General features: G+C 34.7%; 1 protein-coding gene across 1 annotated transcript; it reads left to right on the forward strand.

Annotated features, from left to right (window-relative positions):
- Nucleotides 1–3990: 3990 nt before the first annotated feature.
- CYLC2 (cylicin, basic protein of sperm head cytoskeleton 2) lies at nucleotides 3991–22702 on the forward strand. Its single transcript, XM_010837852.1, has 5 exons — nucleotides 3991–4061; nucleotides 17335–17375; nucleotides 18680–18801; nucleotides 20762–21284; nucleotides 21453–22702. Exons 1-5 carry the CDS (start codon nucleotides 4045–4047, stop codon nucleotides 22214–22216), a joined length of 1467 nt encoding a protein of 488 aa, XP_010836154.1. The 5' UTR covers nucleotides 3991–4044; the 3' UTR covers nucleotides 22217–22702.
- The last annotated feature ends 786 nt before the right edge of the window (nucleotides 22703–23488 follow it).

Below are 23488 nucleotides of genomic sequence, written 5' to 3' on the forward strand. Positions count from 1 at the left end.
GAGGAGACTGAAAAAGTTGGCTTAAAACTCAACATTCAGAAAACTAAGATCATGGCATCCGATCCCATCACTTCATGGAAAATAGATGGGGAAACAGTGGAAATAGCGACAAATGTTATTTCCTTGGTCTCCAGAATCACTGCAGATGGTGATTGCAGCCATGAAATCTTTAAGAAAAGGTATGAACAACCAAGACAGCATATTAAAAAGCAGAGACATTACTTTGCCAATAGAGACATTACTTTGCCTTTTCTGGCAAAGGTGTGGTGGCATCTTTGCCAACAAAGGTCCATCTAGTCCAGGCTATGGTTTTTCCAGTGGTCATATATGGATGTGAGAGTTGGTTTGTGAAGAAAGCTGAGCACCGAAGAATTGATGCTTTTGAACTGTGGTGTTGGAGAAGACTCTTGAGAGTCCCTTGGACTGCAATGAGATCCAACCAGTCCATTCTGAAGGAGATCAGCCCCGGGATTTCTTTGGAAGGAATGATGCTAAAGCTGAAACTCCAGTACTTTGACCACCTCATGCGAAGAGCTGACTCATTTGAAAAGACTCTGATGCTGGGAGGGATTGGTGGTAGGAGAAGAAGGGGATGACAGAGGATGAGATGGCTGGATGGCATCACTGACTCAATGGACGTGAGTTTGAGTGAACTCCAGGAGTTGCTGATGGACAGGGAGGCCTGGCGTGCTGCGATTCATGGGGTCGCAAAGAGTCAGACACGACTGAGCGACTGAACTGAACTGAGGTTGGTCGTAGCTTTTCTTCCAAGGAGAAACCATCCTTTAATTTCATGGCTGCAGTCACCATCTGCAGTCATTTCGGAGCCCCCAAAAATAAAGTCTCTCACTGTTTCCATTATTTCCCATCTATTTGAAAAGAAGTGATTGGACCAGATGCCATGATCTTAGTTTTATGAATGTTGAGCTTTAAGCCAACAGGGAGGCCTGGCGTGCTGCAATTCATGGGGTCACAGAGTCGGACACGACTGAGCGACTGAACTGAACTGAACTGAATGAAAACTTCAGATACTTGTACAATTACAAGGTCACTTTTTATAACAAACATGAATGCTATTATACAAAATCACTTTGAATTCACTTAGTAATTTTATTTTTACATTTGTGTGCCATTGTTTAGTGTCTGAAATCTTTTTTGCAACACAGAGGGAAATGACCAAATTGATAGTCCCGTCTAAGGATGGATAGATAGATATACAAATCATACATATATACATCTTTACAGGCATATACACATAAATAGGTGAATCACTGAAACCATCACAAGCTTGAAGAACCTATTTTATCTCAGAACCACTTTTATGTATTAATATCTATATATCTATATATACATATTTTATGGGGAAAACTATGTGCCATATTTTCAATTAGTAACATTTTGCAAAATCTTATAAAATAACTTAATATCCAGGACCAGCTATCCTTACCTTTTTAATGTGTTATTTAAGAAATAATTAATATAAAAATTTTAGCCTACAAAATACTTACTGTGGGCTTAGAAATTCATACTTTTCTTACTAAATAAGCACTTTGCAGGAAAACATCAGCATTAATAGTGTTGAATTAGAGGATAGTAAAGCAATATATCTGGAGAAGGCAATGGCGCCCCACTCCAGTACTCTTGCCTGGAAAATCTCATGGATGGAGGAGCCTGGTAGGCTGCAGTCCATGGGGTCGCGAAGAGTTGGACACGACTGAGCGACTTCACTTTCACTTTTCACTTTCATGCGTTGGAGAAGGAAATGGCAACCCACTCCAGTGTTCTTGCCTGGAGAATCCCAGGGACGGGCGAGCCTGGTGGGCTGCCATCTATGGGGTCACACAGAGTCGGACACGACTGAAGTGACTTAACAGCAGTAGCAGCAGCAGAAAAGCAATATATCAAAGTCAGACATGACTTTGTGACTCAACAGCAAAGTCCAGCTGGTGTGTGGCGGCACCTCACTGTAGTTTTGATTTGCATTTCTGTAGTTATTAGCAATGATGATTTTTTTTTTTATGTGGCTATTAGCTAGCTGCATGTCTTCTTTGGATAAAAGTCTATTTAGGTCTTCTTTCCATTTTTCAACAGAGTCATTTATTTTTGTTGTTGTTATTAAATTGTAGGAGCTGTGCTATATTTTGAAAATTAAGCACTTAGCAGTCACATCATTTGCAAATATACTCTCCCAGTTCATAGGCTGTCATTTTGTTTTGTTTATGGTTTGCTTTACTATGAAAAAATCTTCTAAATTTAATTAGGTTTCATTTGTTTATTTTTGCTTTTATTTCTATTACTTTGGAAGACTGATCTAAGAAAACACTGATACAATTTACGCCAGAGAATGTTTTGCCTATGTTCTCTTATAGGAGTTTTCGTGTCTCGTGTTTTAGTCTTTAAGACATTTTGAGTTTATTTTTGTGTATGGCTTGAGGGTCTGATGCTGAAGGTAATGAGGAGTTAAGGGGGACCCTCCTATACTGGTGGAGGTATTTAAATTGGTGCAGTCACTATGGAAAAAAATATGGAGTTTCTTAAAAAAATTAAAAATGGAGTTACCATATGGTCTAGCAATTCCATTCTTGAGCTTATATCCAGAAAAAACTATAATTCAAAAACATACATGCATCTTTATGTTCATAGCAACACTATTTACCATAGCCATAGCCAGGGCATAGAAGCAACCTAAATGTCCATCAACAGATAATGGATAAAGAAGTCACACACACACACACACACACACACACACACACAATGGAACATAACTTAGCCATAAAAGAATAAAATAATGCCATTTGCAGTAACATGGATGAATCTAGAGCTTATCATACTTATCAAAGTGAGTCAGAAAGAGAAAGACAAATACTATATGATATCACTTATATATGGAATCTAAAATATACCAGAAATGAACATATCTATGAAACATAAACAGAATCACAGACTTGGAGAACAGACTTGTCATCACCAAGGGAGTGGGGAGTTGGGTAGGGAAGGATTGGGAGTTTGGGATTAGCAGATGCAAATTATTATGTATATGGAGAATAAAACAGTAAGATCCTAACTGTATAGCACTAGGAAACTGTATCCAATATCCTGTGATAATCCATAATGCAAAAGAATGTGAATTACTTTCTTGTAGAGCAGAAATCAAAACAATTTTATTATTGATTCTAAAATTATATATATGTATATAATTTGGGGGGAAAGAAAGTCAGCTGAAATTCCCTGAGGAGCTAAATAATGGCAACTTATGCAAATACTATTCTGTATAGTATTTTTATTCATATATATTAGTTGGATGGAGTGGTAGGTAGAATTAAAATTTTCTAACTCAGCTCTATCTATAAGTTGATAATGTTAATAAGCACCTAGACTTCTTTAAGGCTTCCCTGGTGTCTCAGACAGTAAAGAAGCTGCCTGCGAGGTGAAAGACCTGGGTTCGATCCCTGAGTTGGGAAGATCCCTTAGAGGAGGGCACAGCAACCCACTCCAGTATTCTTGCCTGGAGAATCTGCATGGACAGAGGAGCCTTATGGACTGTGGTCCATAGGGTCACAAAGAGTCTGACATGACTGAGCAACTAAGCATAAGCGCAAGTCTTTAAAAACTTGTATCCGTGAGCAACCAATAAGGTTACAAAAGTAAAAGGCAATGTAAGGTTATGCAAAGGATTTAACAAAAGACACATGAATGTCAGGGAAGTTAGGATTACAACCAAGCTTAACAGATAGATGTTTAGATTCATACTTCTGTCATGTCATCCAATAAATTAAGCCTATATGAAAAACTGCAACAATTTTTATTAAGATGTAAATCAATTGGTTATTTTAAAACCATTTAGTCAGTAAATGTTTATGAAAGTAAACACCAATATTAGACTGAGTAGTAGAAAACATAAAACACAAGTAGAAGTGGCTCCTTTTGTTTTTTGTTTTTTTTTCCTTTAACTCTCAGGGTTCTTGGCTCTTTATGATGTCACCACTTAGCATCACTAATTTGAACTCACAATGCTTAAGTCCTGGAAAATCATAGGTGGGGGAAATGTCTGTACCAAGATTGTAAGTCCTCTTGTCAAATTTTATCTTTTAAAATAACTGAAATGCTCTAGTTAGCTTTACATTTATTCTCTTCAGTGTAAAGAGATGTTTGCTATATTATTTTATTCCAGTGACAGAGAGCATGTGTTTAGTAGACACTTCTGTTCTCAAGCAGCATCATAAGTCATTTTGATCCAAGACTTAACTAGTTCATTCACTTAAGTAAAATATATATATATATGACAATGGATAATTCTTTTTCAATGTGATTCTTCATTTTTTATTATATTGTATTTTGGATCATATAAAATGAAAGAATACATGATTGATATTCAGAGAACTATCATCTCCTTAGAGGCCATTTGGAAATTTATGGGAACATATTCTTTGTCACAGTGACTAAGGAATGTTACTGAAATTTAGGGGACATAGGTCAAGGGTGCGAAAACTTTGGCAGTAAGTGGCACAGCCCAACATAAAGAACAATTAAACACTAAATGTATCTCCTTGAGAAATATTGAGTATGCAAAAGTACTTTGCAATTAGAAGCAGATTATCCAGACCTAGGATGATAATAGCATGCTTATCCTTAAATTATCTTGTGTTAAAATGAGCCAGAAAAATAAAACTTTTCAATTATTTAAAGCTTTTTTTTTTTTTTTTACTGTGAAGACATGTAACAGGCAAAGGCATGTAACTCTGAAATATAAAGGAGAGTGTAATTGGGTTTTCTTTGGACACTACTGTTAAAGGAAAGATAAAACACAAATCTTGAAAATAAAACAGGCTTCCCTGTGCCTACCTCTTTATAATACAATCACTACTTTAAAGGAAAATCTTTGGCAAAATGTTTATAATTTTCATGATTGCTTTTTAGATGTTGGGTGACTTGCTGACTATTTCACAGTAATCTCTGCTCAGGCATACACCATGACAGAACAACATTATATTGTAATTTCTTTAAAATGTTTCAGTGCAATAAAATACTGATGCTATTATTATTATGAGCATTGTGTAGCTTTCAAAGAATTTCACCATAATGGTTAAAAATTTTATGTTTGGTTTTAGGAATATTTTTATAATGTTGGTTTCTACTGTAACCCCAAAACACTTGTGCTATTATAGAATAAAAGTGTGGTTGAATTCATAATCAAATAGCTTCATTTTTGGCCAATGACATACAAAAATCCTTAATAAAATTATCATATACCTTCTGTCTCAAGTGGCAAGTTCTCATTCTCATTTTGAAATGCAGAAAATAAATTTCTACTTCGTCATTCCTCTGAATTTGTCTGGCAATTATAGGAATTTAATATTAGGCTTACATTTCTATTCCATGACTACCAACTTTGTCCCTGATAAATAAAATTCTCCTCATTGAGCTCACTATGCCTTCCTCCCATTCATTCTTCTTTAATATCTTTATTCATCTGGACCTGAAGAGTTTTACCTCATCTTGCTTTCGCCTCTAATTCAGGTTGTGTCAGTCAACTCTACCCTTCCATTACTAATTTTAAGTCTGTATAGGACATCTGAAGGAAGTGGAGAGGTTTTCCCCAAAATTTGGCATTACATATGGTATCTAAAAATGTGAACTTCAAAAAACTTCTAGCCTTAGCTTCCACATCTCATATCCATTGTGCATTTTATCTCTCTCTTCCTTACATTGCATTAATAAGTTCTTTCTTACTCTCTTGGCCTAGAGATTCACCTTGATATATAGAACAGGGTTTACCAACCTTGGTACAGTTGACATTTTAGGAGGGATAACTCTTTTCTTGGAGTTGAAGATGGGGTAGGGGGTGCAGGGAGGAATGGGAGTCCTGTGTATTGTAAGATGTGCAGCAGTATTCTTACCCACTAGTTGTCAGTATCAGCAAGTGTGTGTGTGTGTGCGTGTGCGCGCGCACTAAGAGCCATCCGTCACCAAGAAAATCCCATGTGGCTCTTGACATTTGCCTTTATTTAGAGACACCTCTGCAAATACAAGATTGACTCAGGCCCCTGCCAATCCCGGGAAAACTTTTTGCTAAGTCTTTTGTGCCCTTGTTTGCTATGCAATTGATACAGAACTCCAAAATCCAACACCTGTTGACTGGATATATTGGGATATTCTCACATAAAGGCTGTCTATGGGCATTTCAAATGGAACTACAGGCACCAAGATATGGAAGCAATGTAAATATCCATCAACAGATGAATGGATAAAGATGATATATATGCCACATCTCTGTCACATCTGATTTTTTGTGACCCAATGGACTATAGCCTGCCAGGCTCCTCTGTCCCTGAAATTTTCTAGGCAAGGATACTGGAGTGGGTTGCTATTTCCTACTCCAAGGGATCTTCCTGATCCAGAGATCAAACCTGTGTCGCTTGTGTCTCCTCAATTGGCAGGCAGATTCTTTACCACTGTGGTGGTACTCGGTAAGCCACTATATATATGTACATATTATTATACATAAGGAGAAGGAAATGGTGAAGAACTCCAGTGTTCTTGCCTGGAGAATCCCACAGACAGGGGAGCCTGGTGGATTATAGTCCATGGGCTGCAAAGAGTCAGACACAACTGAGCACATGTCTGACTTGTGCTCATTTATATATTTATGTATATACACACATATGTGTATTTCATATATATATGAAATAGAATATGGCTCAGCCATAAAAAAGAATGAAATTGTGCTACTCTAACAAAATAGATGGACTTGAAGAATGTTTTGTTAAGTAAAATAAGTTAAAGAAAGAAAAATACTGCATGATATCACACATAGAACCTAAAAAAAATAAAACAAACTAGTGAATATAACAAACAAGAAACAGACTCAGAAATACAGAAGATAAACCTGTGGCTACCAGTGGGGATGGGGAAGTGAGGAAGGGCAATAAAGAGGGAGGCAATAAGAGTTGCACAAACTAGTATAAATAAGCTACAATGATATATTGTAAAATATAGTGAATATAGCCAATATTTTATAATAAGTGTAAATGGAAATGGAATATAACCTTTAAAATTGTACATCTACTATAACATAAAAAGACTTCAACAAAATGAAATTGGAGGCAATATCACATTATTGAGAGTCCTTACCCCATGAATTTATTATTCATTTTTATAATTATTTCCAAACAGAGATACTATTAAAGGAAAAAGTAAAAGCAGGTGTATTTTGTTCTTATATTAAGTTTCCAGACCAAAACTAAATCCTACAAACTTGGTTCAATGTGTAATCCTTTAATAAAGTACAATTTACAGTGGTAATATAGAAACAGATTTTTCTCTTAACATATGATCTCCTCATGTCTCCTAGTTTGGGATCTCAACCTTTTATTCAGGAAAATCTAAAGCTAGCTTCCCTTTGTTAAGTCCTGAACATATTATATTCCCTAATGCTGACAATGTCTATCTTCTTCACATAAAAAAGCTCACAGATACTCAAACTTTTTTCTAACAATTAGATATGTGGATTGGAAGTAAAGATCGATTTGTGACTTCTGTGTTCCATTTAATGTTAGTTAAGATGAAGTATTAGTTACGCTGTATGTATGTATAATTCATTGTGTGTGTGTGTGTGTGTGTGTGTGTGAGTGAGCGTGCGTACACGTGCACTAAGTTGCTTCAGTTGTATCCAACTCTTTGTGACCCTATGGAGGACTCTACCAGGCTTCTCTATCCATGGGGATTCTCCAGGCAAGAATACTGGAGTGGGTTGCCATACTCTCTTCCTCCAGGAGATTTTCCCTACCCTGAGATGAAACTTGCATCTCCCGCATTATAGGTGGATTGTTTACTATCCGAGCCTCCAGGGAAGCCCAAAGATCTTAATATATATATATATCTTCAAAGACCTTAATTCAAACACTAATCGTATCACAAAATAACAGTCTTTCGACTTAAATATCATGTTTCATCTTTTTAAAGTAATTAAATTAGACCATTTCCAAACTTTTGAGGGACTTCTTTAATGAAGGATAGAAATAAATTTATAGTCACATAAAAATGGTTTTTAAATAAAACCTATTAAAACATATACTGGCAGTTTGTGTGTTTTTTTGTTTTCTGTTTTTTTCCACAAGAAACTTCAAAAATTAAATCTGAATACATCCTGGTCTAAACAAATTTCTTGACTGTTACAGAGAGGCAAGGAGAGAGATTCGATTACTAGCAGAACCAGACTTAGGGGGACTATCGAGTCCTAAAATAGTAAATTGATTTAACTGCTTATGATGTGTGTAAATTTACATAGTGAGTGAGAACTATGATATTTGGATCATTGCTATTTTGGGGTCCTATAAATTCTCTTCAGTAAAAACAAAATTAAATGCATTGAATTGTCGTTAACCCTAACCTAGCCAACCTTAAGAAACAGGAATTTCAACCATATCATTAAGTTACATTTTGCCAGTTTATACTCAGTCCATTCCTCCCCTCTTCATAAATGGCTGCTAAGTTACCATTGAAAATCTTTCCTATTCCTGAAAATCATACAAATTAAATCATAACATATATACGCTGTAATTTTTGGCTTCTGGAATTTTTTTTTTTCTTTCAGTATAGCATTTTTTTGAATCATCCATGTTGCCATGTTGCATACACTAGTAATTCATTCCTCTACATTGCTGAGTAGTATTCCATTACATGGATACACTGTATTTAGTTTACCCATTCCCCAAATGATTGCTTTAGTTTTTGATTATTATGGGGTACTTCAGTTTTGGGTTCTTACAAATAAAGCTGCTATAAATATTTTCCCCAAGTTTTTGGTAGAATTCTCTTGGGTAAGCTACTAATGAAAATATTGAACCATAAAACATGTGTATGCTTAATTTTATTTTAAAATATCAAATTACATTCAAAATTGATAGTACTATTTGCATATCCATCATTGATGATGAACATGTCAGATACTCTATATTGTATTGTAGCTGATGACTGGTGTCATTAATCCTTAAAACTTTAGGTATTCTAGTGGGTTTAAATGGTTCTTTTATTTTTAATCAGAGAAAAAGTTTCTTTTATTTCTAATCAGAGAAATATATATTTTTACATGTATAATTTTTTCTTTTTCATCTTTCATTTCCCAGAAGATTTTTTTTTTTTTGGTTTCTTTACATAGGTCCATATATTTCAATAAAATTATTTTAAAATAATTTATTACAATTTATATTCTATTGTTTCTTTAAATGTAAATTCTTTTATAATTATAAATATATAATTAATTTATATAATTAGAGCTTATATTATATGATCTTATTACATTCACTAAATATCTCTAAATAATTATTTTTTAGCTGTCATTCAATATAGTATTTACTCAATCATGCGCTCTGTGAATAAAGACCATTTTGCTTCCTGTCCAGTCTTAATGTTTTTAGTGCCTTATAGAACAAAACAGGGTCTAGGTTAAAATGCAGGAATGAAGTGAATATCCATAACTTGTTTACAGATTTTAGAGGAAAGACAGTCAATATTCCACCATTAATTTAATTTTAATAGTAAGTACTGTCTAGACTCATTTATCAATTTGAGGAAGATGTGTTTTATTTTTTGTTTTCTCAGACTCTTTAATCATGAATGAATGTTACTTTTTTTCAAAACTTCTAAATATTTTGAGATGATCAAGAGGATTTTCTTATATTTTTTGAGGTAATTACACTGATTAATTCATATACCTTAAACTAACATATTTACATTCCAGAGAGTAAACCTCAACGATCATGATGTATTAGACTTTATGTATATTACATATTGTTCAGCAAGAATAAGAAATCGTTAAGGAATTTTGTCTGTAATAATGCATAGTATTAGTCTGTAATATACATTTCTAGTAATGTTCTTGAGACATTTTGATGACTGTTCTTTATATCTGTCTCAAGAATGGGTATAAACCTCTGCTCCTTCTTGTTTCTGAAAAAATTGTGTAGAGTTAGTATTTTTTCCTTAAGTTTTAAATTTGATTTATCAATAAAATGCTATGAGCCTGGGCTTTGATTTCTGGGAAGCTTTAAGATAATAGATGAAATGTATTTAATAGTTATTGGACTATTCACTGTTTTATTTTTTCATTGAGTGTCAGTACTGGTAAACAATCCTAGAGAAGGGAACCCACTCCAGTATCCTTGCCTGGAAAATTTTATGGATAGAGGAGCCTGGTGGGCTATAGTCCATGGGGTTGCAAAGTGTTGGACACGGCTGAGAGACTAACACACTTATTGGTAAATAAACAAATTTTACAAGGAGCTCATCTATTTCACTTAAGTTGTTCAATTTACTGTAGTAAAATTATTACTGATATAGCTCATTATCCTTTAAAATATATATAATTATAAAACCTTCATCTGTCCTGATACTGGTAATCTGTGTATTCTCTCTCTTTTTCTAATCAATCTTCTTAAAAGTCAATATATTTTAATAACCTTTTCAAAAAGCAAACATTGGATTTTTATATTTGCTCTAATTTTTTAAAATTATCATTTTATATTGGAATAAAGCTGATTTGCAGGTTTCGGGGATACAACAAAGTAACTCAGTTATACATATACATGGACCAACTCTTTTTCAAATACTTTTCCCATTGAGGTTATTTCAGAATATTGATCAAGGTTTCTTGTACTGTAGTGTAGGTTCCTGTTTGTTATCTACTTTTAAATACAGTAGTATGTATATGGCAACCCAGGAACCCAATTTATTCATCCCCCTACTAAAGTTTGTTTTTAAGTCTGTGAGTTCCTTTCTGCTTTGTAAATAAGTTCATTTGTATCTTTTTATTAAGATTCCACATATAAGTGATTATGATGTTTATCATTATCTAACATACTTAATATGACAATTTCCAGGTCCATCCATGTTGTTAACAAATGGCATTATTTCATTCTTTTTAATGACTAATATTCCATTGTATATGTGTACCATATCTTTTTTATCCATTCCTTCATCAATTGACATATAGGCTGCTTCCATGTCTTGCTTATTGTAAACAATGCTGCAATAAACAATGGGGTGCATGTACACTTCTAAACCATGTTTTCCTTCAGATATATGCCCAGGAGTGGGATTGTTGAATCATATGATAGCTTTATTTTTAGTTTGTTTCAGGAACCTTTATACTGTTCTCCATACTGGCTATACCAATTAACATTTCCACCAACAGTGTAGGTGGGTTCCCTTTTTGCCACATTCTCTCCAGCATTTATTGTTTGTAGACTTTTTGATGATGGCCATTCTGACTGCTATGAGGTGATCTCATTGTAGTTATCACTTGCATTTCTCTAATAATTAGTGAAGGTGAGCATCTTTCCACGTGTCTTTTGGACATCTCTATGTCTTCTTTAGAGAAATGTCTATTTAGGTCTTCTGCTCACTTTTAGATTGGGTTATTCATTCTTTTGGCATTGAGCTGAGTGTGCTGTTTGTAAATTTTGGAGATTAATCGCTTCTTGGATGCATTATTTGCAAATATTTTCTCCCATTCTGTAGATTTTATTTTCTTTTTGTTTATGGTTTCTTTTGCTGTGAAAATATTTGAGCATAATTAGGTGACATTTGTTTATTTTTATTTACATTATTCTAGGAGATGGACCAAAAATATATTGCTGCAATTTATGTCAAAAAGCACTGTAATATATTGTGGACTTATGTTTTCTTCTAAAAGTTTTATAGTATCCAGTCTCAGATTTAGGTCTTTAATCCATTCTGAGTTTGTTCATGTGTATGGTGTGATCAGATGTTTTAATTTCATTTTTTTACATGTAGCAGTCCAGTTCTCCCAGAATCATTTATTGAAAAGACTGTGTCTTCTCCATTGCATATTCTTGATTCTTCATCACAGATTAGAGGAAATGCTTTCGAGCTTTTCAACATTGAGTATGATGTTAATTGTAGTTCTGAAATATGTAGCCTTTATTATGTTGAGGCATGTGCCCTCATTGCCCACTTTCTGGAGAGTTTTTATCATAAATGCTTGTTGAATTTGGTCAAAAGCTTTTTATCATCTATTGAGATGATCATATGGTTTTTAGTCTTCAATGTGTTATTGTGGTGTAACATACTAATTGATTTGTGGATATAGAAAACTGCTTGTATTCTCGGGATAAATCCTACTTAATAAGTGGTGTATGTCCTTTAAGCAGAGACTTTACTTTGCCAACAAAGGTCCATCTAGTCAAGTCTATGGTTGATCCAGTGGTCATGTATGGATGTGAGAGTTGGACTGTGAAGAAAGCTGAACGCCAAAGAATTGATGCTTTTGAACTGTGGTGTTGGAGAAGACTCTTGAGAGTCCCTTGGATTGCAAGGAGATCCAATCAATCTATTCTAAAGGAGTTCAGCCCTGGGTGTTCTTTGGAAGGAATGATGCTAAAGCTGAAACTCCAGTACTTTGGCCACCTCATGAGAAGAGTTGACTCATTGGAAAAGACTCTGATGCTGGGAGGGATTGGGGGCAGGAAGAGAAGGGGACGACAGAGGATGAGATGGCTGGATGGCATCACTGACTCGATGGAAGTGAGTTTAAGTGAACTCCGGAAGTTGATGATGGACAGGGAGGCCTGGCGTGCTGCAATTCATGGGGTCACAAAGAGTCGGACATGACTGAGCGACTGAACTGAACTGATGATCCTTTAATGTACTGAAGGGATTTCATTTGCTAGTATTTTGTTGAGAATTTTTGCATCTATATTCATCAATTTATTGGCCTGTAATTTTCTATTTTTTGTAGTGTCTTTGGTTTTGGCATCATGGTGATGGTGGCCTCATTGAATGAACTTTGGAATGTTCCTTCCTCTGTATTTTTTTTTTTTTTTTTTTTTTTTTTTTTTTTTTTTGAATAGTTTCAGAAGGATGGTTTCCCTGGTGACTCAGTTGCAAAGAATCCACCTGCCAATGCAGGTGATATGGGTTCAATCCCTGGGTCAGAAAGATCCCCTGAAGAAGGAAATGACAACCCACCAACTGTACTCTAAATATTTGAGAGACTTGGCCTGTGAAACCATCTGGTCCTGGACTTTTGTTTGCTGGGAATTTATAAATCACAGTTTCAAATTCAGTACTTGTGATTGGTCTGTTCATATTTTCTATTTCTTCCTAGTTCAGTCTTGGGAGATTGTAATTGTCTAAGAATTTGTCCATTTCTTCTAGTTTGTCCATTTTATTGGTATATAATGCCATCAGTAGTCTATTATGATATTTTGTATTTCTTTAATTTCAGCTCTAACTTCTTTTTCATTTGCTATTTTATTGATTTGGGTCCTCTTCCTTTTTCTCTTGATGAGTCTCACTAACAGTTTATCAATTTTGTTTATCTTTTCAAAGAACCAGCTTTTAGATTCATTAATGTTTTCTATTGTATTTTCATCTATATTTCGTTTATTTATCCTGTTATCTTTATGACTTTTGTCCTACTAATTTTGGGTTTAGTTACTTCTTTAGTTACTTTAGGGTAAGATTGGGTTGTTTATTAGAGATTTTTCTTGTTGCCTCAGGTAAGATTGTATTGTTATAAACTTTCTTCTGAGAACTGCTTTTGCTCTGTCTCATAGGTTTTGAATTGTGATGCTCTCATTGTCATTTGTCTCTAGGTATTTTTTAATTTTCTCTTTGATTTCTTCAATGATCAACTGATTGTTTAGTAGCAGTTTTTTTTTTTTTAGTCTCTACATGTTTATGTTTTTTAGGCTTTTTTAAAAAATTGATTACTAATGTCATAGACTTGTGGTCAGAAATATGCTTGATTTCAACTTTCTTAAATTAATCAAGGCTCATTTTGACACCCAAAATATGATCAATCCTGAGGAATGTTCCATGTACATTGGGAAAAAAATACATTCTTCTGCTTATGATGGAATGTTCTACAAATATCAATTAAGTTCCCCTGTAAGTATCAAGTAACTATGTGAACACTTTTTTCAAATCCTAAAAGTAAATTCTAAAAGTACAGGAGGCAGTGATCAAGTGCATCCCCAAGAAAAGGAAAGCAAAAATTCAAAATGGTTGTCTGAGGAGGCCTTACAAATAGCTAAGAAAAGAAGAGAAGCAAAAGGCAAAGGAGAAAAGCAAAAATACACCATCTGCATGCAGAGTTCCAAAGAATAGCAAGGAGAAATAAGAAAGCCTTCCTCAGTAATCAGTACAAATAAATAGAGGAGAACAACAAAATGGGAAAGACTAGAGATCTCTTCAAAAATTAGAGACATTAAGGGAACATTTCATGCAAAGATGGGCTCAATAAAAGAGAGAAACGGTATGGACCTAACAGAAGCAGAAGATGTTAAGCAGTGGCAAGAATACAAAGAAGAACTATACAAAAAATATCTTAATGACCCAGACAACAATGATGGTGTGATCACTCACCTAGAGCCAGACATCCTGGAGTGCAAAGTCAAGTGGGCTTTAGGAAGCATCACTATGAACAAAGTTAGTGGAAGTAATGGAATTCCAGCTGAGTTATTTCAAATCCTAATTTCAAATCCTGATGTGGTGAAAGTGCTGCACTCAATATGCCAGCAAATTTGGAAAACTCAGCAGTGGCCACAGGACTGGAAAATGTCAGTTTTCATTCCAGTCCCAAATAAAGGCAATGCCAAGGACTGTTCAAACTACTGCACAATTGCATCCATCTCACATGCTAGCAAAGTAATGCTCAAAATTCTCCAAGCCAGACTTCAACAGTACATGAACTATGAACTTCCAAATGCTCAAGCTGGATTAGAAAAGACAGAGGAAGCACATATTAAATTGCCAACATCTGTTGGATTATAGAAAAAGCAAGATAATTTCAGAAAAACATCTATTTCTGCTTCATTGACTACACTAAAGCTTTTAACTGTGTGGATCACAGCAAACTGTGGGAAATTCTTGAAGAGACGGGAATACCAGACCACCTTACCTGCCTCATGTGAAAGCTGTATGCAGGTCAAGAAGCAACAGTTAGAACTGGACACTGAACAACAGGACTGGTTCCACACTGGGAAAGGAGTACATCAAGGCTGTATATTGTCACCCTGCTTATTTAACTTATATGCAGAGTACATCATGTGAAATTCTGGGCTGGAGGAAGCCCAAGCTGGTATCAAGATTGCTGGGAGAAATATCAATAACCTCAAATACACAGATAACATCACCCTTATGGCAGAAAGCAAAGAGGAACTAAAGAGCCTCTTGATGAAAGTGAAAGAAGAGAGTGAAAAATCTGGCTTAAAATTCAACATTCAAAAAACAAAGATCATGGCATCCAGTCCCATCATTTCATAGCAAGTAGATGGGGAAACAATGGAAACAGTAACAGACTTTTTTTTTCTTGTGCTCCAAAAATCTTCAGATGGTGACTGCAGCTATGAAATTAAAAGACACTTGTTCCTTGTCCTTAACTTGTTCCTTGTCCTGGTCCTTAAAAGACACCTATTTCCAACCTAGACAGCATATAAACAAGCAGAGACATTACTTTGCCAGCAAGGTCCGTCTAGCCAGTAGTCATGTATGGATGTGAGAGTTGTACCATAAAGAAGGCTGAGAGCTGAAGAATTGATTCTTTTGAATTGTATTGTTGGAAAAGATTTCAGAGTCCCTTGGAGTGCAAGGAGATCAATCCAGTCCATCCTAAAGGAAATCAGTCCTGAATATTCATTGGAAGGACTGATGCTGAAACTGAAGTTCCAATACTTTGGCCACCTGAGAGAAGATGTGACTCATTAGAAAAGACCTTGATGCTGGGAAAGACTGAAGGCAGGAAGATAAGTGGACAACAGGGGATGAGATGGTTAGATGGCATCACTGACTAAATGGACATGAGTTTAAGCAAGCTGGGAATTGGTGATGGAGAGAGAAGCCTGGCATGTTGGAGTCAATGGAGTCAAAAAGAGTTGGACACGACTGAGCAACAGAACTGACGAGTTCAAATCCTTGTTGTTCAAGGGTTAACTGTAATTTTGTTATTGGTTTTTAATTCAATTGCTTTATGATCAAAGAATATTCCTCAGAGATTACATACAATTTCATGGACCATGCTTATGTACCACTTTAAAATCTCATATATAATAACGTGTTTTCTGTTTCAGAGCACTTACGGAAAAAAGTTTATAACCATGATTGAAAATAAAAAAATTTCACCAGGGAATCAACAGCCGCCATCTTGTCGCGGACCCGACCGGGGCTTCGAGCGCGATCTACTCGGCCCCGCCAAAAAAAAAAAAAAATTTCACCAGTATATAAATGTACATTGGCGAGATCTAAGCCTAGAAATTTAGATATAGTAGGACAAGTAATTTTAATACACATCCCCAGTCAAGAAATACTAGGTCAGATAACTTAATAGTCAATACATTTTAAATTTTATTCAATTAATTCATTCAAATTTTTGTAGAGTGGCAAACATGTGCCAGGTTTTGTGCTGGGAACTAAAATTTTAATGAAGCTACCAAGATACTTTTTTTTTTTTTTACTATATTTTATTAGTATTATTTATGCAATGTCAAAGAAGTAAAATGCTTTGTGGCCATGTGTGTTTTTAGGTGTATGCATGTGTGTGTTTGTGTGTGTGTGTGTGTGTTTGTGTGTGTGTGTAAAACTGAAACTCATGATCATCAGTGACTTTATTTTTGTAATATAATGGGCTAATGTATAAATATATTCTTTTAACAGATCTTATTATGTGCCTTAGTTAAAATAAGAATTAGATGTAAAATGTTTCTTTGTGAGCATAAACATGTGTTTATACTGCTAAGACAAACAGAAACTACTTTATAACACCAGTTTTATTTATCTTGAAAACATCAAAATCCATGTCAATAATTGTGGTAACCACTGGCCAACACACACACACACACGCATCTCATGGAAAAACATGTTTGCCATTTATCAATTTGGATTTGGTTAAATTCTGAGATTATTTTGAGGATCTGGCCTTACCTAGGCATAGTCTTTTTAAGACTATATCTTATAATTCTTACAATGTCTTACAGTTCAATTTTAAGAGTCTTTGGAACACAAAGTGGGGAAAATTTCACTCATGGTTTCACATTAAAAATAAATCATAAATGTCAATATTTAAGATATGTTAATTGAGTTTTTTTCTGAAAAATCTTTACCCACCTTATTTTAATTATGTTGAAGTTTGTGCTAAAAACACGTATTTTACTGCTCTGCATTTTTCTGTGTTGAAGTAATCTTACATAATAAACAGATCTAATAATGCAAAATATTTCTCTAGCTTGCAGTGGCAAGTGTTTATGTGTAATAATGATCATTAAATAGAGTGATTTTATATAAATTGATTAAAACTTTTCCCTCTTATTTCAATAGCCAAAAAATAAACTTTGGAGCATATGATAATTACGTTCCAGGTAAGAAAGAGTTCATTTTAAAAAAATGTATAAGTAATTTTAGGGGTAAGTGATAAAACAACAGCTGTTAAGGAGCATTATTAAAAATCAACTTTTAATTTTTCAAGCACTTTTATGATGGGTTCAGTAAATACCTTCTAAAGATATTTTGTCTTTAATTCAAAGAAAATTAAGTAAATATGTTTAGCAACATAAAGAAGGACATATTTACATGTTAGAACTCAAAACAATCAGAAAATCTTACATGAGAGGCAGTGTAAAGAATGGATAAACAACTTCTCATCTGTGTCAGAAATGTCTTCTGCTACATTCCTGATACTTTGTACCAGACTTATAACTGACAAAGAATTCATTACTTGACAAGGCCAATCAATCTGATGTTGAAGTGTAAGTAAGTGTTAGTTGCTTAGTCATGCCTGACTCTTTGCAACCCCATGGACTGCAGCCCACCAGGCTCCTCTGTCCATGAGATTTTCCAGGCAAGGATACTGGAGTGGGTTGCCATTTCCTTCTTCTTCTCTTATATCAAGTAATCAATTTTAACTCATATATTGAACTTAAACACATCTTTCATTTTGCATATTTTCTCATTGATCCTGATTCTGTCTTTAGAATGACAAGTCTCATATATAGCATGTTTTGTACATATTTAAATTGAATGAACATATCTCTTTCACTGGTCTCACTGGTAACCTTAATGTTTTTAACTGTTTATATTATAGTTTCTATGTAACTCAATCATCATAATCATAATTCTGTAGGTACTCCTTATCAATTTTCTTCATTAGTATATCACTTATAATACTGCAGTTCTTGGGCATGTAACATTTATTCTTGTAGCTTAGAAAATGGTTAATAATTAAGAGAATCTTAGACTCAATCATATATTTACTGATTATTTTAAACAAGAAATGTGCTAAGGGCTTTGGAAGTTACAGAAGTAGTTACAACATCTTCTGTTCTCCACAGAATTGTATTCCAACCAAAAGAGTATTAAAAAAAATCTAGAATGGAGAGATAGAAGGATTAAGAGGAAACAGTAAAACTGCTTCTTTCTATTTACATGACAGACTATATTAGTTTCACAGTGACTATATAGCTAACCATAAAGCTGGTCAAAATTTTAAAATGATCAAATTTAATTTCCTCATATTAATAATAAAAATTTTTAAATATTACCAAATGCATAAAACCATAATTTGAATCTTTTATTTATTCATTTACATATAATTACCTTACTGCCATTTTATACCTGGTAAAATTCTATTTACTCTGAGATGTATTCTTATTTTTTTTTATTTCAGTCAGTGAATTAAGCAAAAAATCATGGAATCAGCAACATTTTGCCCTGGTATTTCCCAAACCACCAAGGCCAGGAAAAAGAAGGAGATCAAAACCTTCCCTACTACAAGAAAATACAAGTCCTGTGAGTATTGAAAAAGTTATATAATTTTACTCATAATAATCTTCAAATCATGAATATTTTGTATATGTTATAGATGAGTGCTGACCAATGGGATTTCCGTGATGATGGAAGTATTTTATACCTTTACATTCTAATTCCAGTATTGCTACTGAACACTTGAAATGAGACTAGTCCAACTGAGCAATTGGATTTTACAATTCAGTTGGATTCAGTTCACATGAGGCTTTTAAATAGCATACTGGACCATACATGTGAGTTAAATCGTTTCAGTCGTGTCTAACTCTTTGCAACCTTATGGACTGTGGCCCACTGGACTCCTCTGTCCATGAGATTCTCCAGGTAAGAATACTAGAGTGGACTTCCATGCCCTTCTCCAGGGGATATTCCCAACCCAGGGATCTAACCTCCATCTCTCTTTTTTTTTTTTAACAGGTTTTAAATTTTATTTTATTTTTAAACTTTACAATATTGTATTAGTTTTAAGGGAGGGAGGAGGGAGGAGGGTTCAGGATGGGGAACGCGGGTAACCTCCATCTCTTATGCCTCTTAAATTAGGAGGCAGATTATTTACCACTAATGCCACCTGGGAAGTTCATGAATAGTACAGTTAAAGGTAGTTCAATTCTACTACTTGGAGAAAGTAGTTATATTTTATTTGCATTTCACTGTATAAAAAGTATTCCCGTATTTTCTATCAAATATTAGTTCAGCAATACCACATTACAGAAAATATGTATCCAAGAAACATAGAAATCTGTATATCCTAATGTTACAGTTAGTATGAACATTCAGAAAATATTCATCAGCTGGAGATATCCCTTCATTAGAATCATGGAGTTACATCATACATTGAGAAAGTTTCAATGCTTTCCCATTTCCAGAAATATATAATTCAGAATTCTGAGGATTAGAAGATTAATATTTCCCAATGTTTCTGGGATCATCATGGAATATGAAAAATTTCAAGAAAAGTTTTCACAAAATGATGTATCTTCAACTCATTGATGTAACCCAATTTCTTCTGTTTTTTCATGTGCTTTTTTTTCTTTCTTTCTTGTTTGTTTTATCATTCATTAACATTCTTTCCAAAATGTGTTACTTTTGCAATTAAGTTTTTAAAAATATTTGACTATGAGTTGAAAACAGAATATACCATTCTGCAGAAACTAGTTGTCAATGAAAGGTTATTGCTTTCATTATTGCAGGTTCTTAGCTGATGTTCAAATTATATCTTGTCAAGGAGAAGAGTACCAGGCTTTTAATTTTAACCACAGGTAGCATTCAAACTTCCAGAGACCTTGAATGTAACAATAGAGACCAGAATATACTTGAACATGAAACTCTTAGATATTAGAGAATAATTAGTTCTTGAGTTAGCATAGAAATGGAAAGTGGGTAAGATATTCCAACAAGCTTCAAGAACACAGAGTTCAAAAAAAGAAAAGGTCTCTCATGATTGTGAAGAGAGCTTCTGATACGTCATTAGAAAATGGATGTCTCTGAGAATTTTAACATAAATCTTGAGGGAATTATGAAGGTCCTCTAAATTAAAATTAGCCCTAAAATGAGATATGGCTGTCCTTTAGTACAACAAGGAACAAAATTTTTTAAAAAGCACAATAAACTATGCAAACTACCACTTATTTGCTTCCCTGGTGGCTCAGAGGTTAAAGTGTCTACCTGGAATGCAGGAGATCTAGGTTTGATCCCTGGGTCGGGAAGATCCCCTGGAGAAGGAAATGGCAACCCACTCCAGTACTCTTGCCTGGAGAATCCCATGGAGGGAAGAGCCTGGTAGGCTACAGTCCATGGGGTCGCAAAGAGTTGGACACGACTGAGTGACTTTTCTTCCTTTCCCCAAATCTTTTCATGGTCAAAGTTGAATGCATTCAATATCTGGTAAAAAGGGCTGTGTAATTCACGCACAAGTTGTTCATCATTATTCTAACCCATATTTCAGAAACATGATGCAGAGAAGTTAAGGGGAGATCGTAAACAACCTTTATGGATGCACCGTTCTTTAATGAGAATTTCTGAGAGACCATCTGTTTATTTAGCTGCCAGGAGTCGGCATCCCCAGAAAGAAACTCCTCCCTCCCAGGAGGATGCTAAACAGGCAGCAAAACCTTCATCTCCGAAGGTTAAGAAAAGTAAAGAAGACAAGGACAAATCAGATTCAGAAGCGGAGTCCATAGTTTCAAAGGAAAAACCCAGGAAACTTTCAAAAGCTAAAGAAGAGAAACCAGATGAAAAGAAAGATTTAAAAAAAGAGAGAAAAGATTCAAAGAAGGGCAAGGAATCAGCAACAGAATCTGAAGATGAAAAAGCAGGTGCAGAGAAAGGTGCTAAAAAAGATAGGAAGGGCTCAAAGAAGGGCAAGGAGACTCCTTCAGATTCAGGAGGTGAAAAAGGAGATGCAAAGAAAGATTCCAAAAAAAGTAAGAAAGATTCAAAGGGCAAGGAGTCTGCTACAGAATCAGAAGGTGAAAAAGGAGATGCAAAGAAAGATGACAAAAAAGGTAAAAAAGGTTCAAAGAAGGGCAAGGAGTCTGCTACAGAATCAGAAGGTGAAAAAGGAGATGCGAAGAAAGATGACAAAAAAGGTAAAAAAGGTTCAAAGAAGGGCAAGGAGTCTGCTACAGAATCAGAAGGTGAAAAAGGAGATGCGAAGAAAGATGACAAAAAAGGTAAAAAAGGTTCAAAGAAGGGCAAGGAGTCTGCTACAGAATCAGAAGGTGAAAAAGGAGATGCGAAGAAAGATGACAAAAAAGGTAAAAAAGGTTCAAAGAAGGGCAAGGAGTCTGCTACAGAATCAGAAGGTGAAAAAGGAGATGCGAAGAAAGATGACAAAAAAGGTAAAAAAGGTTCAAAGAAGGGCAAGGAGTCTGCTACAGAATCAGAAGGTGAAAAAGGAGATGCGAAGAAAGATGACAAAAAAGGTAAAAAAGGTTCAAAGAAGGGCAAGGAGTCTGCTACAGAATCAGAAGGTGAAAAAGGAGATGCGAAGAAAGATGACAAAAAAGGTAAAAAAGGTTCAAAGAAGGGCAAGGAGTCTGATTCAAAGGCAGAAGGTGATAAAGGAGATGCAAAGAAAGATGACAAAAAAGATAAGAAAGGTTCAAAGAAGGGCAAGGAGTCTGCTACAGAATCAGAAGGCGAAAAGAAAGATTCAAAGAAGGATAAGGCAGGGAAAAAAGATCCAACGAAAGCAGGTGAGAAAGGTGATGAATCAAAGGACAAAAAAGATGCAAAGAAGAAGGATAGTAAAAAAGAAAAGAAAGATGAGAAGAAGCCTGGTGAGGCAGAAAGTGAACCAAAGGATTCAGCCAAGAAGGATGCCAAGAAGGACGCCAAGAAGGATGCCAAGAAGGATGCCAAGAAAGATGCCAAGAAAGATGCCAAAAAGGGAAAGTAGGCCTTGGATGATAATTCAAAAGCATACTTGATGAAACAACTTTAGTAGTCTGAAACTGCATCTATGAGTGGAAGTTGTATCCAAAGAATTAATGACATAATTTGTAAAATGGAGGAAAGAAGAATTCAAAAGATGGACTCAAAAAAGCTTCATTAAAAAAAATAAGGAAAAACATTAAAAGGGCTTGGAGGTTAGTTACAAAAAATTTGGGGAGATGAGGATTCAAAGAAAGACCCCCAGAAAGATTCAAAAAGAATATTCAAATAAGAATGTAGAAGTTAATGATGTTGAATCTATGGATACAAGGAAGAAACAAAATCAACAAAGGAGTAAAAAAAAATCATGGATACAGATGTTGAATACATAGATTTAAACAACTTGAAGTTAATACCCACAGATTTAAATAAAGAATCGTAGAAGTTGTGAGGGGAAGTCAAACAAATTTCATAAAATCTACTTTCAAATAAGCACAAATACAGCATTCCTAAAAAAAAAAAAGGAAAAAAAAAAAGGAAAAAGAAAAAAAATTACTGCTTTTTTGTGAGCCTATACCATCTCTGAAGAATACTCAGCCACAAACAAGTTGATGGATATTGAATACTCTGCTTCCAAGACAAGATAAACATACTTGGTAAGTTAGTTTTGCTTCCTTTTAAATAAAATAAGATTAAAAATCAATTGAACTAGCTTAAAGGTTTGAGTTTAAATTTATAATTCTTATAAAATCTCTGTAATCTGATTAGATTTTCATCAGGTTTGAACATTTTCATAAGAAATATTTAAGAATGTGGTGGGGACACCACATGAATGAAGGTTTTTAAAGTGCCAGTAGAAAGGTTAAGGGAAGCAGAATTATTTAAGGTGAGGGAGAAGAGACTGGTTTATGATATATAACATAATTACTTACCAAAAATTTTATGTATTTGATTGTTTTAACAGAAAATGGTGGCCAACTTCTCTCCATTTAAGGAATGATGTAAATCAAAATTGTCCAAATTACAAATGTGAGTAAATTTAAAATAGAGATATTGATTCTTGATAATCTGATAAATACATATATAAAAGCAAATGAACCAGAATTAAACAGAGTTTAGCAGGGGCTTCCCTGATAGCTCAGTTGGTAAAGAATCCGCCTGTAATGCAGGAGACCTGGTTTGATTCTTGGGTTGGGAAGACTTGCTGGTGAAGTGATAGGCTACCCACCCCAGTATTCTTGGGCTTCCATTGTGGCTCAGCTAGTAAAGAATCTTCTTGCAATGCAGGAGACCTGGG

The sequence above is a fragment of the Bison bison genome, unplaced genomic scaffold, assembly GCF_000754665.1.
Source record: "Bison bison bison isolate TAMUID 2011002044 unplaced genomic scaffold, Bison_UMD1.0 scf7180017864081, whole genome shotgun sequence".
NCBI lineage: Eukaryota > Metazoa > Chordata > Mammalia > Artiodactyla > Bovidae > Bison > Bison bison.